The 23,346-nt window shown below is 45.5% G+C and overlaps 1 protein-coding gene across 1 annotated transcript in view; it reads right to left on the bottom strand.

Annotated features, from left to right (window-relative positions):
* LOC126981377 (protein O-mannosyl-transferase TMTC1-like) overlaps positions 1-13,871 on the bottom strand; it is a 136,023-nt gene extending 122,152 nt beyond the window's left edge. Inside the window, exon 1 of the mRNA XM_050832403.1 lies at positions 13,496-13,871. Within this exon, the coding sequence (XP_050688360.1) occupies positions 13,496-13,635 (140 nt within the window). The 5' untranslated portion in view covers positions 13,636-13,871. The remainder of the gene's footprint in view (positions 1-13,495) is intronic.
* Positions 13,872-23,346: the final 9,475 nt, after the last annotated feature.

The raw sequence follows: 23,346 nt of genomic DNA, 5'->3' as shown, positions 1-23,346 counted from the left end.
ATAACTGAGCAATCCGGGTTCACGACCGGCAAGTAAATAATTGTCCGGATCCTAGCACGCTTCCTGGTCTTGATATTACGCCCACAAAATTCAGCCAGTTGGCATTTTTTATACTGTTACAGTTACTTACATATCTGACTTAGACGCTAGGCGTGTCTCTAGGACCGCGAAAATGTGACCATTATTTGCAGTCGACTGCAAGGAGTATGGTCCTGTGTCTATATCTAATGAGTTGTGGTGGGGGAGGAGTGACGGAAGTGGGGGGGGGGGGGGGCGAAAATGACAGAGGAGGATGGAGGAGAGGCGAGGGAAGGGAGGTAGGAGGAGAGGAATGATAAGTAGTAGTGGTGGTCGAGGAGGGAGGGGCGTTGATTGAGGAAGATGAGGAGGAGGAGAAATAGGAGAAGGAGAAGTAGGAGGAGGAGAAGGAGGAAACATGAAAACATGGAAACATGGAATGACAGGCAACAGAAAGCCTATTGGCTCATTACAAGGTTGTCTGCTGTAGAGCGGTGATCTGCCTGACAGTCGCTTGGTGCCTGCAGAGCAGTTCAAGGCATTTCGGTGCGCATTTTCAGTTTACTCCTGTTGTCACGAAGTGACGGTCGATGCGTTTTTTGAAGGGGTTGATGGTTTCTGCATTTACTACTTCACCAGGGAGGTCGTTCCAATTGCGTATGACTCGGTTAGAGAAGAAACTTCTACCAATGTCTGTGTTGCATCGCTTCGCTTGAGTGGCCAAGTCGTTGTTTCTAGTTCTTGAGTTGGTCTGTAGCTCAAAGAGCTTGGAGTGGTCGACGTTACTGAAGTTTTTTAGATACTTGAAGACTTGAATCATATTCCCTCGTAGGGGTCTCTTTTCCAGCGTGAAGAGGTTAAGGGCCGGTTTCACAGTCGTTTTGTTTGTTTTGATCGTTACCAATGGCTCCGATCGATGCTATAGTTTTCCACTTGAAACTGGCCGATGGGGTAGTGGCGGCTGCAGAGGAAGCGAGAGGTGTTGAGAATGTGTGGTTAGGTGCGGTGCTAGGCTGAACCCGTAGCCGCCACTACCCCATCAGCCAGTTTTAATTGGAAATTCTATAGCGGCGATCGCCGCCATTGGTAACAATCAAAACAAACAAAACGACTGTGAAAGCGGCACATAGTCGCCTGAGTCGTTCTTCATACGGCAGGGCTCTCAAGGGTGGAATCATCTTCGTAGCTCGTCGCTGGATTCTTTCTAATAATTCAATGTCCTTTATGTAATTAGGGGACCAGAATTGTACCGCATACTCGAAGGTCTTACCATTGAGTTATATAAGGATAACATTACTTCCGCCGTCTTATATTCGAAGTTTATTGATATAAACCCGAGCATGGTGTTGGCTATGTTATTGGCTTTCTTACAGTGTTTTGCGTGTTTTAGGTCAGTGCTGATAGTGACTCCAAGATCCGATTCCTCCTGCACGACCTGCAGAGGATTTCCACGCATGTTGTATGTATGGTTACTGTTTCTAGAACCAAAATGCATGACTTTGCATTTGTCTACGTTGAACGACATTTGCCACTTTTCGGACCACTGGATGATCTGGTCAAGGTCCTTTTGGATGACTTTACAGTCAGCAGTCGTGAGGCCCTTCCGCCCACTTTAGTGTCATCGGCAAACTTTGATAGGGAGGATTTCAGTCCCGCTTCCAAGTCATTGATGTACAAGATATAAAAAATGGGTCCCAGCACCGTCCCCTGGGGTACCCCACTAGTGACAGCCACCCACTCAGATGCCTGCCCGTTGAGTAAAACTCGCTGTTTTCTGTTGGTATGCCAATCTCTTATCCATGCAGTCAAGTTTCTTCCTATACCCGCTGACTTTAGTTCCTTAAGGAGTCGCTCGTGGGGCACCTTGTTGCTTTCTGAAAGTCCAGGAATATAACATCGCTTGGGACGTGATTACCCCAGTTATCGTATATACCTTGGAAGAAGACCAATAGATTGGTTAAGCAAGAACGCTTTTTTTTTTTTTTACAGCTAAAGAAACAGCTCAAGGGCAACAAAAAAAGGTGTAAAAAAAAAAAGCCCGCTAATCGCTGTTCTTAGAGACAAAAGTTATGAGCGGCCAAAAGAGAGGTCAATTTATTGATACACTCCTCTTGAAAGAATTCAAGTCAAAGGCAGGAAGAAATATAGACGAATGAAGGCTGTTCCAGAGTTTACCAGTGTAAGGGATGAAAGAATGAAGATACTGGTTAACTCTTGCATAAGGGGTTTGGGCAGTTTAGGGATGAGCATGAGTAGAAAGTCGTGTGCAGCGGGGCCGCGGAAGGAGGGGAGGCATGCAGTTAGCAAGTTTAGAAGAGCAGTCAGCGTGAAAATATCGATAGAAGATAAAGAGAGAGGCGGCGGAATTTAAGAGGTAGAAGGCTTTCAGTATGAGGAGGAGAGCTGATGAGACAAAGAGCCTTAGATTCCACTCTGTCCAGGAGAGCTGTGTGAGTGGAGCCACCCTCACATGAGATGCGTACTCCATTCGACGGTGGACAAGGCCCCTGTAAGCAACTGTGCGGGGCAGAAGAACTGGCGGAGACGGTATATGTAATGTATATATTGTAATTGCATGTGAATGTGTGACTGTATGTGTCGCAACACCATGGCAGTGCCGCGCCACAGGATGTTTAAAAACACGTAGGTGCTAGGTTGTGCTTATGGTGTGCGTATGGTGTGCTTACGGCGTGCTTCTTGCCGTGGGAACTGTGCTGAACCGACGCAAGACTCAACACCGGCCCGGACTGAAAGGGCAGAAGACAGTGGGCAGCGGTCACGAGCAGATCACTTGACACTGGGCGTGCGTGCGACAGCTCACATAAACTTTGTAACTATTGTGTAAAACTGTTGATATAGTTAAAACTCATCACACTTTTAATATACCAGAGAGAGAGAGAGAGTGAATTAAAGGAACTAAAGTGAACTTTGCGGCTCCACTCGGCCAAACATAATGCACATCACTTAACTTAAAGGGCTATTGTGTTATCTCGTCTTGGGCGGATATTGCGTCAATTTCGAGGGCGTAATCCCCCTCGGAGGAGAGGGGCATTCGGGTATGGTTTCTTTGTCGTCGATCGTAAATACGGACGCAAAGTTACTGTTGAAGATTTTGACCATGTGTTTACTGTCCTGGGTTAATGATCCGGTCTCGTCCGTCAATGGGTCATTGTTGGTTTTAACTTTCATTTTTGTTGTGATGTACATGAAAAACTTTTTAGGATTGTTCTTGACTTCGCGCGCCATTTGTTTCTCATAGTTGCGTTTACTAGTCCGAATGAGAGTTCGACAAGCTCTGAGGCTCTTTTGGTACTGCACATTGGCTTCGGCCGCATCATTTCCTCTCATCAGATTATAATTCCGTTTTATTGCGTTTATTACCCATAGGGTGAGGAGGATTAGGAGGGGGAGGAGGAGGAGGAGGAGGAGGAGAAGGAGAAAGATGAGGAGGAGAAGGAGGAGGAAGAGGAGGAGGAGGAAACATGGAAACATGGAAATGCAGGCAACAGAAAGCCTATTGGCTCATTACGAGGTTGCCCGCTTTGGTGATTTAATCTGCTCGACGGCCACTTGGGGCTTGAGGAGCAGATGAATGCATCCTTATTCAGTTTACTCCCGACGCAACGAAATTACGGTCGATTCGATATTTGAAAGAGTTGATGGTATTCGCATTTACTAGTTATGAGGGAAGATTCTTCCAGTGGCGGATGACTCGGTTTGAAAAGAAACTCCTTCCAATGTCTGTGTTTTATCGACTCGACTGAATGGGTAAACCGTTATTTCTAGTTCTTGAGTTGGGTTGCTGTTCAAAGAATTTGGAGTAATCGACATTATTGATCCTTTTCCTCCTGCATCGCCTGTAGAGGTTTCCCATTCATGATATATGTGTGGTTACTATTTCGGGACCCAATGTGCATGACTTTGCATTTGTCAACATTAAAGGACATATGACATTTTCCCGACCATTCGATAATATGATTGAGGTATTTCTTAATGATTTCGCAGTCAGGCTTTGCGAGGGACTTTCCACCCACCTTGGTGTCATCAGCAAATTCCATCATCCTTTCCGGCCGTTCTATCTCTGCGGTGGTAGACGGTCACTGTTCTTCCCCTAAACCTATCAACAGTGGTGTTCCACAGGGCTCTGTCCTATCACCCACTCTCTTCCTGTTATTCATCAATGATCTTCTTTCCATAACAAACTGTCCTGTCCACTCATACGCCGACGACTCCACCCTTCATTATTCAACTTCTTTCAATAGAAGACTCTCTCAACAGGAAGTACACGACTCCAGACTGTAGGCTGCAGAACGCTTAACCTCAGACCTTGCTATCATTTCCGATTGGGGCAGAAGGAACCTTGTGTCCTTCAATGCCTCAAAAACTCAATTTCTCCACCTATACACTCGACACAATCTTCCAACCACTTATCCCCTATTCTTCGACAACACTCAGCTATCACCATCTTCAACACTAAACATCTTCGGTCTATCCTTTACTCAAAATCTCAACTGGAAACTTCACATCTCCTCTCTCGCGAAATCAGCTTCCTCGAGGTTGGGCGTTCTGTATCGTCTCCGCCAGTTTTTCTCCCCCGCGCAGTTGCTATCCATATACAGGGGCCTTGTCCGCCCTCGTATGGAGTATGCATCTCACGTGTGGGGGGGTTCCACTCACACAGTTCTTCTGGACATAGTGGAGTCTAAGGCTCTTCGTGTCATCAGCTCTCCTCCTCCTACTGATAGTCTCCTACCTCTTAAATTCCGTCGCGATGTTGCCTCTCTGTCTATCTTCTATCGATATTTCCACGCTGACTGCTCTTCTGAACTTGCTAACTGCATGCCCCCCCCCCCTCCCGCGGCCCCGCTGCACACGACTTTCTATTCATGCTCATCCCTATACTGTCCAAACCCCTTATGCAAAAGTTAACCAGCATCTTCACACTTTCATCCCTCACCCTGGTAAACTCAGGAGCAATCTTCCTTCATCTGTATTTCCTCCTGCCTACGACTTGAACTCTTTCAAGAGAAGGGTATCAGGACACCTCTCCTACCGAAATTGACCTCTTTTTCGTTCACCTCTTCTGATTCTTTTTTAGGAGCAGCGAGTAGTGGGCTTTTTTTATTATTGTTTCCTTTTTTGTGTGCCCTTGAGCTGCCTCCTTTGTTGTAAAAAAAAAAAAAAAAAAAAAAAATAAATATATATATATATATATATATATATATATATATATATATATATATATATATATATATAGATGATATCAAAAGAAAGCACATTAAATGTATTATTTATAAATGGGAAGAAATATGGTTGAATACTAAAACAAACAAAAATAAAATGTATAATAAGGAGCTTAATATAGGTTGATTTATATAGTGAAATGATTATATAAAAATAGTAGCTTTTTATATAGATATCTTAAAATGGTTTTAATATAAGATAGTCAACATATTGAAGTGATAATATATGATTTTGTATGCAGATATATTATTTTTTGTGGCGTCAGGAAGGTTTTTCATCGCGGCGCTTGAAATGAGTCAGATTCGGCGAATGTTCCTCGCGACTTCTGGTCGAGCTCGATCGAAAACTACTGAAGGTAGGAAGGCGTGCTTGGTGGCAAATGAAAGCTCTTTTAATACAGATTAATAATCAGAAAAAATTGGAAAGCATTAAATAAATAAAAAAAAGTTACAAGCAAGAAACTAGGACGTGTCCAATTCGCGGCAAAAGGGCCGAAAAACAAGCTATTTTGTGACGACTCAACGACGAACCTGGAATCGAGCTATCAAAACATCCTTCGAGTTGGTCAAACTTCATTGTCAAGAGGGTCTGCATGTCTTATTACAGCCTTCTAGAGGCAATAGCAAGGCCACACTAGACGAAAACGTCAAAGTGTCTGGAGTTCGTCAAAATCGCTCTCGACAGGGTTTACGTTTTGAGCTCTAGCGACGAAACTACTGGGAGTAGGGAAATGTTATGGACCATATTGGAAAGCACATCGGCAGGGCAAAATTATTTGTTAAATACGTTGTTTGAAATTCTCAAAAAAAAATGAGCGGGTTTCAAGGTTGGGAACTCGAAAGTTTTTTGTTCCGAGTCGTTTTTTGCGAATCTATTCGATTTTTTACCCTTTCAAGTCTGTTTTCGAGCCCTTTCGCTAATTACAAAATATAGTTCTTTCATTTTTCCGTCGATTGATACCACACACGTTTTTCTAGCCCCAGAAATAAGAGAGTTATGTCGATTCGCACCAAAGCGGTTGATTTTCCAAAATTCGCGGCTTAATTACAAGGCTGGGGCAAGTGTCCGTTCTATATTATAGGGTTCATTGTCTCCCCGCAGTCGTCTCTTTTCCAGTGTGAAGAGGTTGAGTCACTTGAGTCGTTCCTCGAAAGGTTGCGTTCTCAATGATGGTATCAGTTTCGTAGCGCGTCGCTGTACTATCTCGAGTAATTCGATGTCTTTCTTGTAATTAGAAGACCGGCATTGCACGGCGTAATCCCGGTGGGGCCCTACCAGCGAATTATACAATGCTAACATAACTCTCGGCGTTTTATATTCGAGCACATTATTGCCTTTCTTACAGGCGGACTTGCAGTGTTTTGTTTGTTTCAGGTCACAGCTGATGGTGACCCCGAGGTCTCCTTCCTCCTGTGCACTACCTGTAGTGGTTCCCCACGCATGTAGTATGTGTGGATGTTATTTCTAGACCCGATGTGCATTATTTTACATTTGCTAGTGTTAAAGGACACCTGCCACTTATCTGACCACTGGGTGATCTGGTCCAGGTCTCTCTGGATAATTTCGCAGTCTGCTGTCGTGAGGGCCTTCCCTCCTACCTTGGTGTCGTCGGTAGATTTAGAAAAGGCGGATCTTAATCCTAGTTTTAGGTCGTTGATATATATAATAAAGAGTATGGGGCCCACCTATGGCCCCTGTAGCACTCCAATTGTAACTTGGAGCCACTCGGAGGCCTGCCCGTTGTCTCCCAGTCTCGCCGATTTCAGTTTCTTGAGAAGTCGTTCGTGTGGTACCTTGTCAAAAGTCTTTTGAAAGTCTAGATAGATAAAATCGCTGGGGTATGATTACCCCAGTTTTCATAAGTACCCTGGGAGAAATCCAGTAAGCTGGTTAAGCATGAGGAGGAGGAGGAGGAGGAGGAGGAGGAAGAGGAGGAGAAGGAGGATCTACATTGATCAGTGGAGGAAGGAGAAGGGGCGGGGGAAGAAGAGCTGGACTAGATGAAGCAGTCATAAAAGAAGAAAGAGGAGGAAGAGGAAGAGGAGGAGGAGGAGGAGGAGGAGGAAGAGGAGGAGGAGGAATAGAAGGAGGAGGATGAGGAGGTGGAGGAGGAATATAAGGAGGAGGAGGAGGAGGAGGAGGAGGAGGGGGAGGAGGAAGAAGAAGAGGAGGAGGACGATAAAGGGGAAGAGGAGGGGAGGTGAAAGAGGAGAAGGAAAAGGATGGGGAGAATAAAGAAGATGAAGAAGAAGAAGAGAAAGAAGATGAATAAAAAGAAGAAGTAGGATAAGAAAAAAATATTAAAAATGAAAAAGAGGAATTATAAAAAAAGAGGAAGAAAAAAAGAAGAAAAAGAAAAGAAAGATAGAGGAAAAGGAAGAAGGAGAATAATAAGAAACAATAGAACAGGATGAAGAAGAGCAAGAACACGAACAAGAATATAAATAAAAATGATAATGATGAACATGAAGTAGAAAATTAAGAAGCAAAATAGAACGAAAAACGATATCATTATCCTTAATAGACGAAAATCATTCAGTTATCAATCAGTTCAAAAATATCCCGGAAGCTGCATCGCCTCGTCTATTCTTCAACGCCAAACCTAACCTGGGTAGAATGTCACATGCCCGTATAGCCGGAGATGGCGTTCACTAATGATGGTGACAGGTCTCGAATCAGTCTCACTGAATAACAGTTGGTTTGAGACATCTGATGAATCTGCGTAGTCACGTATTACTAGTGACATAAATCCTCCTCTTCAGTGTCCATGTCATAGTCATTGAGTGAGACAGGAAGCACAAGCGACTTAAATATTCAGATCTATGTCCCTCTTTACATATATCAACAACGTCGTATAATCATGTTGAGCAAGTCCATTACACACTAGGCCAAGCCAATCCACCGTAAGCCTTTCTGACGAAACCTGCCATTATTCTGAACAACGTTGCCAATGTTCTTGCCTCTCGCATGAACAGACTATACTGTTTCATCTAGCAAGTATCCAGGATACCCGGAGTTCTTGCACTGCGTCAAGAGCCAAAACCATAACCTTTAATGACACAGCAATGATTATTACATAATCGGCAAAAACAAGACCAATGACCCTGGCATTGCTAATATCATCTACAACAACTCTGATCCACAATTCTACCTAGCACCCAGTCCATATGAGTGTTGAAACGCGATGGGGCCTCACTCCCACGCACTTTCACTCTCATAATACAGATCAATCATTAGACCAACGGTCCTTGCAGGATTCCCGCGGAGTCACCGGAGATCCCAGAATGCGTCGTGATGTAGTGAATCAAAAGCCCTCTTGAGATAGGCTGCAAGCATCCCCTGTCGAAACTCACATCGGCGCTCCACCAGTTCGCGAAGCTGTCATTACGGTCAGGTGTTGACTTACCAGGCGTGAACCCGTACTACTTATGTCTCTGTAGCTTCAGGAGCTGGTTGCAAATGCGCAAGAGCAATTGATGGGCAAGCACCTTACCTGGCACACTGAGCACCGTAATACCACGGTAGTCGTTGCAGTCCATAGGCCCGGATTCAGGAAGCGTTAGCAAAGTTGCTAATTGAGATAGCAAGATTGCTAAATGAAAAAGCAATGTTTCCAGCTACACAAATTATTACGTTACGAGGTCGCTATAATCTGACACAAACTTGGGTGGGGTCCCCGCCTCTCCACAGAGTTGACGCATAACCCCTAATATACATCACTTTTCTCTGATATGTCAACTATTTACTAATTGAAATTGTATATTCCAAGCGGGTTTCATACTTGAGTCTGACTATAAAATAACAACTCTCTCGGAGGGAATGTTTGCGAGGTCCATCATGTTACATACATTTATGTTTTCCTAACTTGAATTAGGAGTTTGTGAGTATCCAAAATAAGTCTTTTTTTTTATAGAACAGAGATTTATGTTTTCCTAACTTGAATTAGGAGTTTGTGAGTATCCAAAATAAGTCTTTTTTTTTTTATAGAACAGAGATATGTAAACAATACACGTGAGTAAACGACATTATTACGGTAGCCTGTATATCTTGAACATGAAAAGCTTCAGCCTCAGGAGAGAGGTGTTCCCTCGGTGTTGTTTGAGGCAAGCCCACTGCGTCGCTGCCACCCTTCTCTTTCCTGAAGGTGTATCTGTTTCTGCAATTTGAAATTAGGTTATTGCTTCAACATCGTGATTCTTTTTATCTGCCCTTTCCTCCTCCTTCTTCAGTATATCCTTCCGTCCTTCCTTCCTATTTATATCTCTTTAAGTGTTTCCCATTCCTGTCTAATTTTCTTTATCATCATTTCCTTTAATATTTTAAGCGACCAGACAGAGCAAGGCGTCTTCTCTTTCCTTCCTCGTTATGCTTCTTTCTACTTCTCTCAATCCCCCCACTTATCTTTCTTTACATCATTTCTGTCTTCATACCCTCCTCATTTTCCTTATCAACCTGTTACGTACATTCGTTGAAAACAAAGCGATGAAAAACAAAGTTACCCTGCTGTAAACGTGAAAGAGACAGTGAAAAAGCTGCCTGACGAGCATCATTTAGTTTAATTTAATTCTAACAAATTCCTTCATATATATATATATATATATATATATATATATATATATATATATATATATATATATATATATATATATATATATATATATATATATATATATATATATATATTGAGGGTATATATGGGCAGGAGATTTTCTCTTAAACATGTCTGGTTAAACGTGATAGTCAGTTCAATGTTGACTATTTTCTTAAGAAAATTATCTTCCTCTCGGATAATAGTCCTATTCTCTTTTGTCAATTTGGTGATGACTTCACCGTAGGTGGTCATCTTTGTTGCCAGATCGCGATTTCGGGTTTCTTAACCCTTCTTCAGTGGCTTGAAGTGTTCGGTGGAGGAGTAGTTTTCTGCTCGCTGGTGGAGAGAGAATAGCTGGTGTACGCCGTTCGTTCGTTCGTTAAGGATTTACCCCCTAAAAAGGGGGAACGGGCCTTTGTCGACTGACGGCCCGTCGCAGGGGGGGACCCGCCGCTGGCGTGCGGCGGGTGTGGGGAAGCCTCCGCCGCCGCCACAGCCACGGGTAGAAGCCGGCGAGCAGCGACGGAGGCACGAGCCCTCCGGGCAGGCGCCCAGTAGCAGCCCGTAGCTGAGCCAAGCGAGCAACTCAGCAGTCTATAGGTGGCCCAGAGGCCGGGAGAGTTGCTCGCTCGACGAGTGCTGGCGTTCCACTGGGTGTACGCCGGGTACCCGCCATTTAAGGCGTGTCGTCTCCCTCCCCGTGCTGCGCACTGGCTGCTGATTGGTCGGGTTGGTGCGCAGCACTCCTGCGCATACTTGGGAGAGCCTGTAGATCTAGGGTCTGCATGTTCAAGTTGGGCTTCATTTCTTTTATGTTGAGGGCTTCTAGAATAGGGAGGCGTCGTTCGTCAGGGTATCTTGCGATTATGTGTTTTCTTCAAAAATTTTCCTTGTTAGCACTGTATTGTATTTCTGTAGTAGGTGTTGGCACGGTGCTCCGGATGTCAGGTGGTAGCTCATTCGCCTGCTCAGCTTCATCGTTGTCGTGCCGATGTAGGTTGAGGGGAGGGCTTCGCAAATCCCTCGTTTACAAATAAACCTATAAACGACATGTGACTCCTGTGTAGGCGGCTTTTCTTCTTGGGGGCTGTTTCTCACAATTAGGTGGCTTGTTTTCTTGCTCTTGTAGTATATGACGATGTTGAGTTTCTTCTCGGGGTTTGTTGGTGTGACGTTTCTTCTTATGATTTGTTTGGTGGTGGAGCTGCGGTGTTGGTCAATTATATTCTTCAACATGGAGTCTATGGTATCTTTCAGCGTTGTGCTAATGTTTGCTTTGTCCCACCTTTCTTCAGTTTCACGGAATTATACTCCATGTTGAAGAATATAATTGACCAACACCGCAGCTCCACCACCAGATCTAACCAGAGGAAACTGATCTTAGAGAGTGTGTTTCCGTTAAGAGGTATTATCAACGGCTAGTTTCTCCTCCCCCTTCAAACCTATATTTCCGTGTAGTGTTGGTACCACTGCAAATCAAACAAACGTTGAAAACCGAAACATTAATGCATTTTAGGTACATTTCTATAATGGAAAATAGTGTGTGGCAAATAATTATGTAAACAGTGCTTGATACAGTGACATACACTATCTATAGCAGAACATTTACATTGATGCGTTTAATTGCTTGGTACCCGTGGCGATGTTTGTTTCGCGCTCAACTCGTCCCGTCACCTGTGGCCGGAGACCTCGTTAGAATAAACTGCGTTTGTTTTCTTTATTCTCCTCCCGTTCCATGAAATATATCTTTGATAGCACGAGAACAGACTTTTTGGCTTGAGGGGTAGAGAAAGTACGTGGAATGTGTGCCTCCATTCCAAAGACAATCACCTTTGTGATGCGCTGCACACACAGAGGGGTCTCTTTCCTGGAAACAGTAATCATTCCACGGGAATACGGAAAAGTACATCGTCAGGTCGTCCCACCGAGCTGAAGCAAAATGCCAGAAGCAACCCCTCTTCAGTGGGTCCAAAGGCTGTACAGTAGCGATAGGGCAGGCTACAGAAAGAAAGGTTGTGATCGGAGGAGCCCAACGGAGAGAACAGTTTGACATAATAAGCTAAAGGATTTGAGGGTAGGAAGATATCTAGAATGTTGGGCGTGTATCCAAGGCAGTCATGAATACGAGTAGGGTGCTGAACCAACTGCTCTAGATCACTGAGGAGAGCAAAGTTGAAGGCTTGTTCACCAGGCTGGTCAGTGAAAGAGGATGAAAACCAAAACTGGTGGTGAACATTGAAATCTCCTAGGATGGAGATTTCAGCGAAGGGAGAGTGAGTTAAGATGTGCTCCACTAGAGTTTAAGTAGTCAAAGAATTTTACTTTGTTGGTAGAGTTAGGTGGGAGATAAACAGCACATATGTATTTAGTAAAAAAGTGATAATGAAGTCTTAGCCAGATGGTGGAAAATTCAGAAGAGTCAAGGTCGTGGGCACAAGAGCAAGTTATGTCTTTGCGTACGTAGGCGCAACATCCAACTTTGGATTGAAATTTAGGAAAGAGATAGTAGAAGGGAACAGAGTAGAGGTTGCTGTCATTAGCCCCCGAGATATGTGTTTCGGTGAGGAAGAGAAGGTGAGGTTTAGCGGAGGAGAGATGGTATTCCACAGAAGGGAAATTAGAACGAAGACCGCGAATGTTGCAAAAGTTGGTAAAGAAGAAGCTTGAGGAGTTATCAGGACACCTATCGGGTCAATAGCCAAAAGGGGAGTCCTCTCTGGGGGTATTTGTGGCCCCTCTCAGGCGGGGACTCCGAGGTATTGCTATGTTTCGCAATTTTGAATTTGAATATTTTGGGATATGGTGCGTGTGTTGTGTGAATGTAGTGTGGTGTGGAAAGAGAGAGGATCTGTCTTGAAGGAGCATGCTGAACTACTCTCTGGTATTGATTGGACAATAGGGAAACGGAAAGTGAGGACAAGGGAATGGTCCTTGATGGGCTTGCAGCACCCTCCTCGTTTCCTCTATATACCTCACTGGGAGTGGCGTACGCCCCTTTCGGTAGGTGTCTTCCTACCTACTCCCTTAAGATATAAGCAAAAGATGGAGAAAAGTTAATATGGTCTTGGAAGCATTATAAACAACCAATGTCTCTTATCCTGATGGAAAAAATAAACAGAAAATGAAACGAAAGTACGGGTCGTTTCGAAAGCGCATATGAACGCGGCTTCCTGATTATTAGCTGACATTACCAAACACACTCTTGTTGGCTGTTGAGGCCAATGACATCATTGATGGCAGTTAAATAATCAGCTGCCTTCCTCTCATAGCAACCTACTATCAATTTTGCAAAGTTTCCTCTCCGGATTAGTTGTTCCGGCAAGGTTGCCCAGACAAGGTTGTTAGTGATAGCAAAGTTTGTTTGCAACCTTCTCTTTGAGTCTCACCCGTGACGGTCCCCTTTTCATTTCCAAAAAGTGACGACCAAACCCCTCTTCTATATAGGATAAATAGTACCAGATTGCCATGTGGCAGTCAACCTCCTGATCATGATATATAAGAATAACATGGAGAGGTAGAATGCTAAGCCAGAGGACAGACAGAAAGGCGTAGTAAAATTAAGGGAAGAATACAAAAAAAAAGTACCAAAAGGTATAAGAAGAATAAGAACAAACGATGCATAAAGAGGATACATAGGCTCACCTCCTAACGTGCTTCCTGTGCCTTATGACATCCCAGGCGGCACACACAGCGAGAGACGTGATGGCGTGTTCCTTGCATAGCGTCCCCAAACCTGCCAGCAAACCCGCACGCCGGACCCACAAACAAGCGCCTCCACCCATACTTCCTCCGCCCCCTCTGTCAACTTCCAAGCCCCCTGGTTCCTCGGCGGCGCCTCCAATTACTTCTTTCCAAGGCGACACACCCCAGTAGTTGCCTCCGTCGGAAAGTGTGTGGATTCTTCTTCCTTCTCCTCCTGACGCTGTGGTTTCCCCTCCTCCTCTTCCTACTAGTCCTCCTTCCGTCTCGTCGTCACTCCCTTCAGTCTCGGTGTAGTCTTCTCTGTCGCCCTCTATCGCCCTGTAAAGAAGGGATAACTTAACTTAAAGGAAGCTTATGATATAAGAAGGTCCTTAGATGAGGTAAAAAAGAGGAGAGAATAGGCACAAGATTGTTACCTGCACACCACACCTTGCTCCTATTAAGCTAATGAGGAGATAGAGGTGCCTGACTGCAACCACCCCCGCATACACACATACACACACACACACACACACACACACACACACAATCAAACACACACACACACACACACACACACACATTCACTCACTCACTCACTCACACACACACACACACACACACACACACACACACACACACACACACACACACAATCAAACACACACACACACACACACACACACACACACATTCACTCACTCACTCACTCACTCACTCACACACACTCACACACACACACACACACACACACACACACACACACACACACACACGTAGGGAAAATCCTTCTTATCACCTAATTGAGACAAACACTGGAGCCGCCTCAAACACAGGAACTTGTTTGTCCTGAACGAAATGAACTCATTGGTAAGATCCTTCCTTCTCTCCCTCTCCTGTTTTCCTTCTGACCACCGCTTCCCCGTCCCTCCTTAAATTTTTACTCGTCTCGTTCATTCATATATTCTGTATGTACCCTTTCTCCCTTTCTTCAATATATTTTCCTTTTACTCTGCTCTTTTTTTTCCTTTCACACATCTACCTCAAGTATCTTCTCATCTTTACTTCTCTCTCTCTCTCTCTCTCTCTCTCTCTCTCTCTCTCTCTCTCTCTCTCTCTCTCTCTCTCTCTCTCTCTCTCTCTCTCTCTCTCTCTCTCTCTCTCTCTCTGCTTTTCCTCTCGTTTAACTCTTCGCTTTCCCTTTTTGCTCCGCTACCTTCCCCTCTGCTGGCTTCCATTTTCCTCCTCTTCCCTCATCCACTTAACCCTCGCAGCCACAAGTGAAATCAAAGACAAACACGTTAATCAAACAGTTCGTCCCTCTGATTCACTAGTGTAGGTAAGCTAGGGACACCATAATAACCTTATCTTTAAAGATAAGTTTTCAATTCACTGTTTTTAGTTTTCTGACGCACCCCCCTTTTATCGTCATTCGTCTTACCTACTTTCTTCCTGACTCTCTTCCTCCCACTCTACTTTCATTTTTCCTTTCTTTAGAACTTCCTCTCTCCTCTTCTCTATTCTACTTCGCCATTTGCCATCTTCTCTCCATCGCCCATGAGTCTTCCTTTTCTTTTCAATCTCCTCTTGCTCTCCTATACCTGGTTCCAGTCTTTCCTCCCAACTCCGTCTTCCACTACTTCCTCTTTCCTTCTCTCTTCCACCACTTCAGTGCATGACAGTGAAAATTCGCTCCTCCGCCGCCATGGTACCACGCTGAGAAAGCTTTATAGTGTATATTTTTTTGTGGAAAGTAGACATCATTCTGTGAGATGCTCTCTTTGACCGCCTCTCTCTCTCTCTCTCTCTCTCTCTCTCTCTCTCTCTCTCTCTCTCTCTCTCTCTCTCTCTCTCTCTCTCTCTCTCTCTCTCTGTGTGTGTGTGTGTGTGTGTGACGCTCAGTCCGCAAACGAGTCAGGAGCATGGAACAAACACGACACTGACCACTATGAATTGCAACAGTCGATGATGTACTAGAGTCTTTTCCCTCTTGTTGTCTTGATATGTGGCCGTTCCCGCTATAGTAACAAAAGGGTCGAGGGAGAGAGTATTTCCTTGAAGTAAAGTGGTGGTAGAAATAGTAGTAGTAGGAGTAGTAGTAGTAGTAGTAGTATAGTACTTCTACGAGAAACTGGCGGGCGGGAGAGTGGCGGGTGGGGAGTCAGCCAAAGTCAGCACCGCCCCGCCCCGCACCTTGCCACACACTTTCAACACCTCATCAACACTTCCTCTCATATGTCAGCTATTTACTACCTTTAAATGAATTTAATTAAATAATTGAATAATCGATGTCAAGTGTCCTGGTATTTACACAAAATATTTGTTATTATCCTAAAAAATAAACAATCTAAACACTATATGACCTTATTCGATTATTCAATTATTTAATTAAATTCATTTAAAGGTAGTAAATAGCTGATATATGAGAGGAAATGGGAGGTGTTAAGAGTGTGTGGCAAGGTGCTGACTATGGCTGACTCCCCACCCGCCACTCTCCCGCCCGCCAGTTTCTCGTAGAAATACTATAGTAGCAGTAGTAGTAGTAACAGTAGAAACTATAGTAGTAGCCGAAGTAGCAGTAGTCGTAGTAGTAGTAGGAATTAGTAGGAATAGTAGTAGTAGTAAGCGTAGGGAGAGGACATGCTGTGATTAGCTCCTTTGTTTTGTGTCATAAGTTAGGTTCTACAGCCGATACCGCCTTAGGAGGCAGAGCTGAGGGAAAGAAGGAGGGAAAGAGGGAGAGAGGGGAAGGGAGGGAAAGAAGAAGAGAGGAGAAAGAAGAGAGAGAGGGGGAGAGGAGGAGGGGGAGGGAGAGTGGAGAGGGGAGAGGGAGAGAGAGAAGGGAGAAAGAGATAGCGTTATATTTTTTCCATGTACATCATCCAATATATTTTCTCAGTATGTAAAATATGTTTAAATGTCAGTGATGTATAGGGTAGTGGTGAGTTCTGGCAGGCATGTCGGGATGGGCGGCGGTGAGTCAGTTTCCAAGAACTTTTTTTTTTTTTTTTTTTTTTTTACGTCGCGGCCTATAGCGCCGGTAGGCTTCTTCCCGGTGGGGCCTGACGGTCGACCCAAGGCTTCTTCCCGGTGGGTCCTGATGGTCGGCCCAGCCCGCTCTGGCGCAGGCGAGTGTTTATAGTGGCGCCATCTTGCATTGGCTCATGCTGCCCTCCCGGAGCTCATCTTTAATCCTAGAATCTAGAGTCCGGGTTGATAGGTGGTCTTCTGGACAGCATGTGGGTAGTTTTAAGCCACTCGGCGGCGGCTGAAAAATCCCAGCTTGGTGGCACCGGGCGGGGATTGAACTCGCGTCCTCCTGAACGCGGTGCTGTTACTCTGTCGATTCAGCCACCGCCTCCCCATGTAAACAGTAGACCCCCCCCCCCCCCCATCGCTACCCACGCACATCCCTTCACTTCCCGTGACCCCGATAACCCCGCCCCGCTGCCCAGTAACTTCCCACCCCCGTGTATGTGACTCGGCGAACAGCTGGTAAGGATATCACTACTACTACTACTCAACTCAAATGTGTAGGGTCAGGTGCATTAGTAAGATTGTAAAGTGTTGGCGAGGAGCAATGGTAGTGGAAAAAGAAACAATCATTCTAGTATTACCGTAAAGGCAGAGTAAGCATATTTAAGTGTATGTCTGTGTGTATGTATATGGGGGGAGACAAGAGTCAAAGTGGGGTCTGCTACTATTGTTCTATTCATCACCATAAATAGCAACTAAGATACACTATCATAATGGGACCGAAATGGAGTCCCCTCAATGTTGCGTCTGTTCGTCTATGTAGAAATCAAAACTGTGTTCAGTGCTCGTGCATAAGACGAGATTGTCGAAACCCAAACTCTCAACGGCAGAATGTGGAAAATGGTGAGCAACCACAAGTGGTGCTGGGTGGGCAATCCAATGAAGGCGCTGGAGATGATCAGGTGGAGGGGGGTGCAGGTGGCGAGAGACAAGGCCAGGGTGACCAAGGTGAGGACGCCTCGCACGAGCTCAGCTTCTGGCAGAGGTGGAGACTCGAGCAGACAGAGGAGTGGGTGCGAGACGCTTACAAGCATGTGGTAACATTTTCTCCCAGTAACGTATTTGAGGCCCCGAGATGTAACGCCACCAAAACCTTGATAGAGGAGGAAACCTACCTCATTAGAGCGTACAATGACTCCAGGCAAATCGCCACTTACGCCTTAAAGATTATGGCCATACTACCGTACCTCATATGCCAACGGACTCACAAAAAGTCGAAACAATCTGAGGACGTGAAGGCGATTCAAAGAAGTATGGAGCTGTGGAGGAAAGGGGACGTCCGGAAGCTACTTGACAAGGCTAAGACACTGCAGGAGAGACTACGCAGACGTAACATTCGCAAAAATGACAGTAACAAAAGGGCTAGAAACTTTACTGACAAGATGAGACAAGGCAAAGTGGCCATGACAAATAGGTCACTGTCACTAGAAGATGAAGCAGCGGGAGTCCCCATGACGGAAGAGACACGCCAGATTCTTAAGGACAAGGATCCAGATGCTAGACCTGCACACCCAGAAATGAAGTTCCTTGGGGACTACACCCCCCCGCATCGAGTTGTCTTCGATCATATCAGCGGTGACGTGATCTGGAAGCACGCCCTTCACACGCAGTGAGCGGCTGGACCATCAGGCTTGGATACCAATGGGTGGAAACACCTCCTCAGTAAGAACATCTTTGGTAATCCAGCTGTGGATCTTCGCGAAGCAATAGCCACCCTAGCAAGAAACTTGGCGTCAGCGAACTGGCAACACCTCGAGCCTTTGATGGCCTGCCGGCTCATCCCGCTGGATAAAAAAACATGCTGTCGCTCCATCGGGATGGGGGAGGTGCTCAGGAGGATCATAGGCAAGGCTGTCATCGAGGTGGTGAAGGACGACGTGAGGAAGGCGGTGGGAAACCTCCAAGTGTGTGCGGGTCAGCAGGCTGGGTGTGAAGCTGCCATTCACGCCGTCAGGAAAATGTTCGAAGACCCAGAATGCGAGGCGGTGCTGATGGTGGACGCTGCTATTGCGTTCAACAACACTGCACAACATCAAAATCAAGTGCCCTACATTCGCCCAATATATTGAAAATACGTACAAGGAACCTGCCAGATTGTTCATCAGCAGTCATAATGACCAACGACTTGGAGACCCGGCGGGCATACAGTCCTCAGAGGGCACCACCCAAGGGGACCCAGTGGCCATGACAATGTTTGCCCTGGGAATGATGAAGCTGCAGGACATCATCCGCCATGAAAACACCAACGCCAAACAGGTGGCGTATGCAGATGACCTCATCGGGGTAGGAAAGTCTGCAGATCCCAGGAAATGGTGGGACCTTGTCAATGAACACGGCCCTTAAATAGGGTACCGTCCCAACGCCATTAAGTATGTGGTGAGTGTAAAACCAGAGGCATACGATCTGGCCAGGGCAGTAACGTGAAGCTGCCAGTGACTGGCGAAAGACACCTCGGGGCAGTCATTGGACAGCTGAATACAGAATCGAATATGTGAAAACAGCTGTAAAGCGATGGGAGTTTAAATTGCAGAGGGTGAATGAGATCGCCAAAACGAAACTGCAGGCAGTCTACGCAGCATTTACGTACGGTGACGGTGTCAAGCATAAATGGAACTACCTCATGATGACAGTTCCTGATGTTGCTCCGCTACTAAAACCTCTGGAAGATGCTATCAGAAACACCTTCATACCGGCGATAGCAAATGGGAGATGCCCCAGCGACCAGGAGAGAAGGTTGCTGGAGTTGCCACCAAGAATGGCTGGGCTCAGCATTGCCAACCCGCAAAATCTGGCAGAGTCTGAATTCGAGAACTCACTCCAAATCACAGCCTCCTTAACCGGATATATTATCAACCAAAATGAAAGGGGAGAAGACAACCCTCAAGAAATTTGATCACTAAGGAATGAAATCTCCATAAACCGAGAAGAAAAACAGAGAAACACTCTGCGTGACCTAATAAGATAACTCTCTGAAGGCAAGGAGGAGGACAGATATTGCTCAGGAAATGGGCGCTTCGAACTGGCTAACCACACTACCTATCAGGGCAAAAGGCTTCAACCTAAACAAGAACGAATTCACTGATGCCCTTGCCCTGAGGTATGGCTGGCCAATGGACGGGCTCCCAAACATGTGTAACTGTGGCTCACCCTTCAACCAAAACCATGCCGTGACATGAAAGACAGGAGGTTTCGTCTGCATGAGACATGATGAAGTGAGGGACGTAACAGCTCAAATATTGAAAGAAGTCTGTCACGACGTGACTGTGGAACCCATGTTGCCTCCATTGCAAGGCGAACACCTCGCCAGACGCACCGCTAATATTTCGAACGAAGCACGAGTGGATGTTAGCGCCAGAGGGCGTATTTCGACATAAGGATCTTTGATCCCATGGCCCATTGCCACAGAGACCTGACCCTCGATGCAGCACACAGAAGAAACGAACAAGGGAAGAACAGAGCATATGAAGAAAGAATACAGAATGTGGACCAAGGCTCCTTCACCCCATTAGTATTCACGACGTCGGGAGGGATGGGACCAAGGGCGCAGAGCTACGCAAGACTCGCCGAAACACTGGCGGATAAGAAACAGCAGCCGATAAGCAGTGTGGTCGCCTGGATTAGATGCAGGCTGTCCTTCTCCCTCCTGAGATCAGCCTTGGTCTGCCTGAGAGGAACCAGGTCACCTGTTCCTAAAACCACCCGCATTGCCGACCAGGACTTTGAGGCGACGGTGGTTGATAGTTGTATTAACCACAAGCTCTGTTAGCTTAAGAAAAATATGTTTAATAAGGTGTGTAATACTAAATAAAGATGGTTGTCGGCCACAGTCATTGGCGGGGTGGGGCCAATGAATTGCTTTATGAAAGGATATCAGAAAAGATACCGCTCACAACGCAACTCTAATGGATGGAGGCCCGTAAAAAAAAAGTAGTAATAGTAGTAGTAGTAGTAGTAGTACTTGTAGTAGTAGTTATTAGTAGCTGTAGAAATAGTAGTAGTAGTAGTAGTAGTAGTAGTAGTAGTAGTAGTAGTAGTAGTAGACCTAGAGCAGTTGGTTCAGCACCCTACTCGTATTCTCGACCGTCTTGGAGACAGGCCCTTCATTCTAGACCTTTTCCTTACCTCTAATCCTTCTGCTTACTCTGTCAAACTGTTTTCTCCGTTGGGCTCCTCCGATCATAACCTTATTTATGTATCCTGTCCTATCGCTCCTGTACATCCTCTGGACCCGCCGAAGAGGCGATGCTTCTGGCATTTTGCTTCAGCTCGGTGGGACGACCTGAGGATGTACTTTTCCGATTTCCCGTGGAATGATTACTGCTTCCAGGAGAGAGACCCCTCTGTGTGTGCTCACCGCATCACAGAGGTGATTGTCTCTGGAATGGAGGCATACATTCCACGTACTTTCTCTACTCCTCATGCTAAAAAGCCTTGGTTTAATCATGCTTGTTCTCGTGCTATTAAAGATAGAGAGACAGCTCACACAAGGTTCCAGAACCTTCGAACTCCCACTAACTTTGACCTTTACATTTCAGCCCGGAATCGTGCCAAATCTATTCTCCGACTTACCAAAACTTCTTTTATTAACAGAAAATGCCAACACCTTGCTTCTTCTAATTCTTCCAGTGACTTCTGGCATCTAGCCAAAAATATCTCCTCCAATTTCACTTCTTCCTCTTTCCCTCCTCTCCTTAACCCTGACGGCAGCACTGCCGTCTCATCTGTCTCTAAGGCTGAACTCTTCGCTCAAACTTTCTGTAAGAACTCCACCCTGGACGATTCTGGGCATATTCCTCCTACTCATCCCCCCTCTGACTCCTTTATGCCTGTTATTAAGATTCTTCCAAATGATGTTTTCTATGCCCTCTCTGGCCTCAACTCTCAGAAGGCTTATGGACCTGATGGAGTGCCTCCTATTGTCCTTAAAAACTGTGCTTCCGTGCTGACACCCTGCCTGGTCAAACTCTTTCGTCTCTGCCTATCAACATCTATCTTTCCTTCTTGCTGGAAGTATGCCTTTGTACAGCCTGTGCCTAAGAAGGGTGACCGTTCCAATCCCTCAAACTACCGCCCTATAGCTTTACTTTCCTGTCTATCTAAAGCTTTTGAATCAATCCTTAACCGGAAGATTCAAAAGCACCTTTCCACTTCTAACCTTCTATCTGATCACCAGTATGGATTCCGCAAGGGGCGTTCTACTGGCTATCTTCTTGCTCTCTTAACTGACTCTTGGTCATCCTCTCAGCCGTTTCGGTGAAACTTTCTCTGTTGCGCTAGACATATCGAAAGCCTTCGATAGAGTCTGGCACAAGTCTTTGCTTTCTAAACTGCCCTCTTTCGGATTATATCCCTCTCTCTGTTCCTTTATCTCCAGTTTCCTTTCTGGCCGTTCTATCTCTGCTATGGTAGACGGTCACTGTTCTTCCCCTAAACCTATCAACAGTGGTGTTCCACAGGGCTCTGTCCTATCACCCACTCTCTTCCTGGTATTCATCAGTTATCTTCTTTCCATAACAAACTGTCCTGTCCACTCATACGCCAACGACTCCACTCTGCATTATTCAACTTCTTTCAGTAGATGACCCTCTCAACAGGAAGTACACGACTCCAGACTGGAGGCTGCAGAACGCTTAACCTCAGACCTTGCTATCATTTCCGATTGGGGCAGAAGGAACCTTGTGTCCTTCAGTGCCTCAAAAACTCAATTTATCCACCTATCAACTCGACACAATCTTCCAAACACTTATCCCCTACTCTTCGACAACACTCAGCTATCACGATCTTCAACACTAAACATCCTCGGTCTATCCTTTACTCAAAATCTGAACTGGAAACTTCACATCTCCTCTTGCTAAATCAGCTTCCTCGAGGTTGGGCGTTCTGTATCGTCTCCGCCAGTTCTTCTCCCCTGCACAGTTGCTATCCATATATAGGGTCCTTGTCCGCCCTCGTATGGAGTATGCATCTCACGTGGGGGGGGCTCCACTCACACAGCTCTTCTGGACAGAGTGGAGTCTAAGGCTCTTCGTCTCATCAGGTCTCCTCCTCCTACTGATAGCCTTCTACCTCTTAAATTCCGCCGCGATGTTGCCTTTTTTTCTATCTTCTATCGATATGTCCACGCTGACTGCTCTTCTGAACTTGCTAACTGCATGCCCCCCCTCCTCCCGCGGCCCCGCTGCACACGACTTTCTACTCAGGCTCATCCCTACACTGTCCAAACCCCTTATGCAAGAGTTAACCAGCATCTTCACTCTTTCATCCCTCACGCTGGTAAACTCTGGAACAATCTTCCTTCATCTGTATTTCCTCCTGCCTACGACTTGAACTCTTTCAAGAGGAGGGTATCAGGACACCTCTCCTCCCGAAATTGATCTTTCTTTCGGCCACCTCTTTTAATTCTTTTTTGGGAGCAGCGAGTAGCGGGCTTTTTATCATTGTTTTCTTTTTTGTGCTCTTGAGCTGCCTCCTTTATTGTAAAAAAAAAAAAGTAGAAGTAGCAAAAGTATTAGCAGTAGCAAAATGTAAAAGTAGTAGTAGTAGTAGTAGTAGTAGTAGTACCAGTAGCAGTAGTAGTAGTAGTAGTAGCAGTAGCAGTAGTAGTCTAACTAGTAAATAATATATAAAGGAAAGAGTGGACATTCGCAACACTCTTGTAATCGGGGCGACGGTGGCGCACCAAGCGAAGCGCTAGTAGCATGTTTGGTGGATGGTAAACAACATGACAAGCACTCGGTATTGTGCTGCTATAAATTGCATTCATTCTCGAACGAAAA

This window comes from Eriocheir sinensis, chromosome 47, assembly GCF_024679095.1.
Source record: "Eriocheir sinensis breed Jianghai 21 chromosome 47, ASM2467909v1, whole genome shotgun sequence".
Taxonomy (NCBI): domain Eukaryota; kingdom Metazoa; phylum Arthropoda; class Malacostraca; order Decapoda; family Varunidae; genus Eriocheir; species Eriocheir sinensis.
Note: the sequence above shows the minus strand (reverse complement) of the source record. Positions and strands in the feature narration are given on the sequence as shown.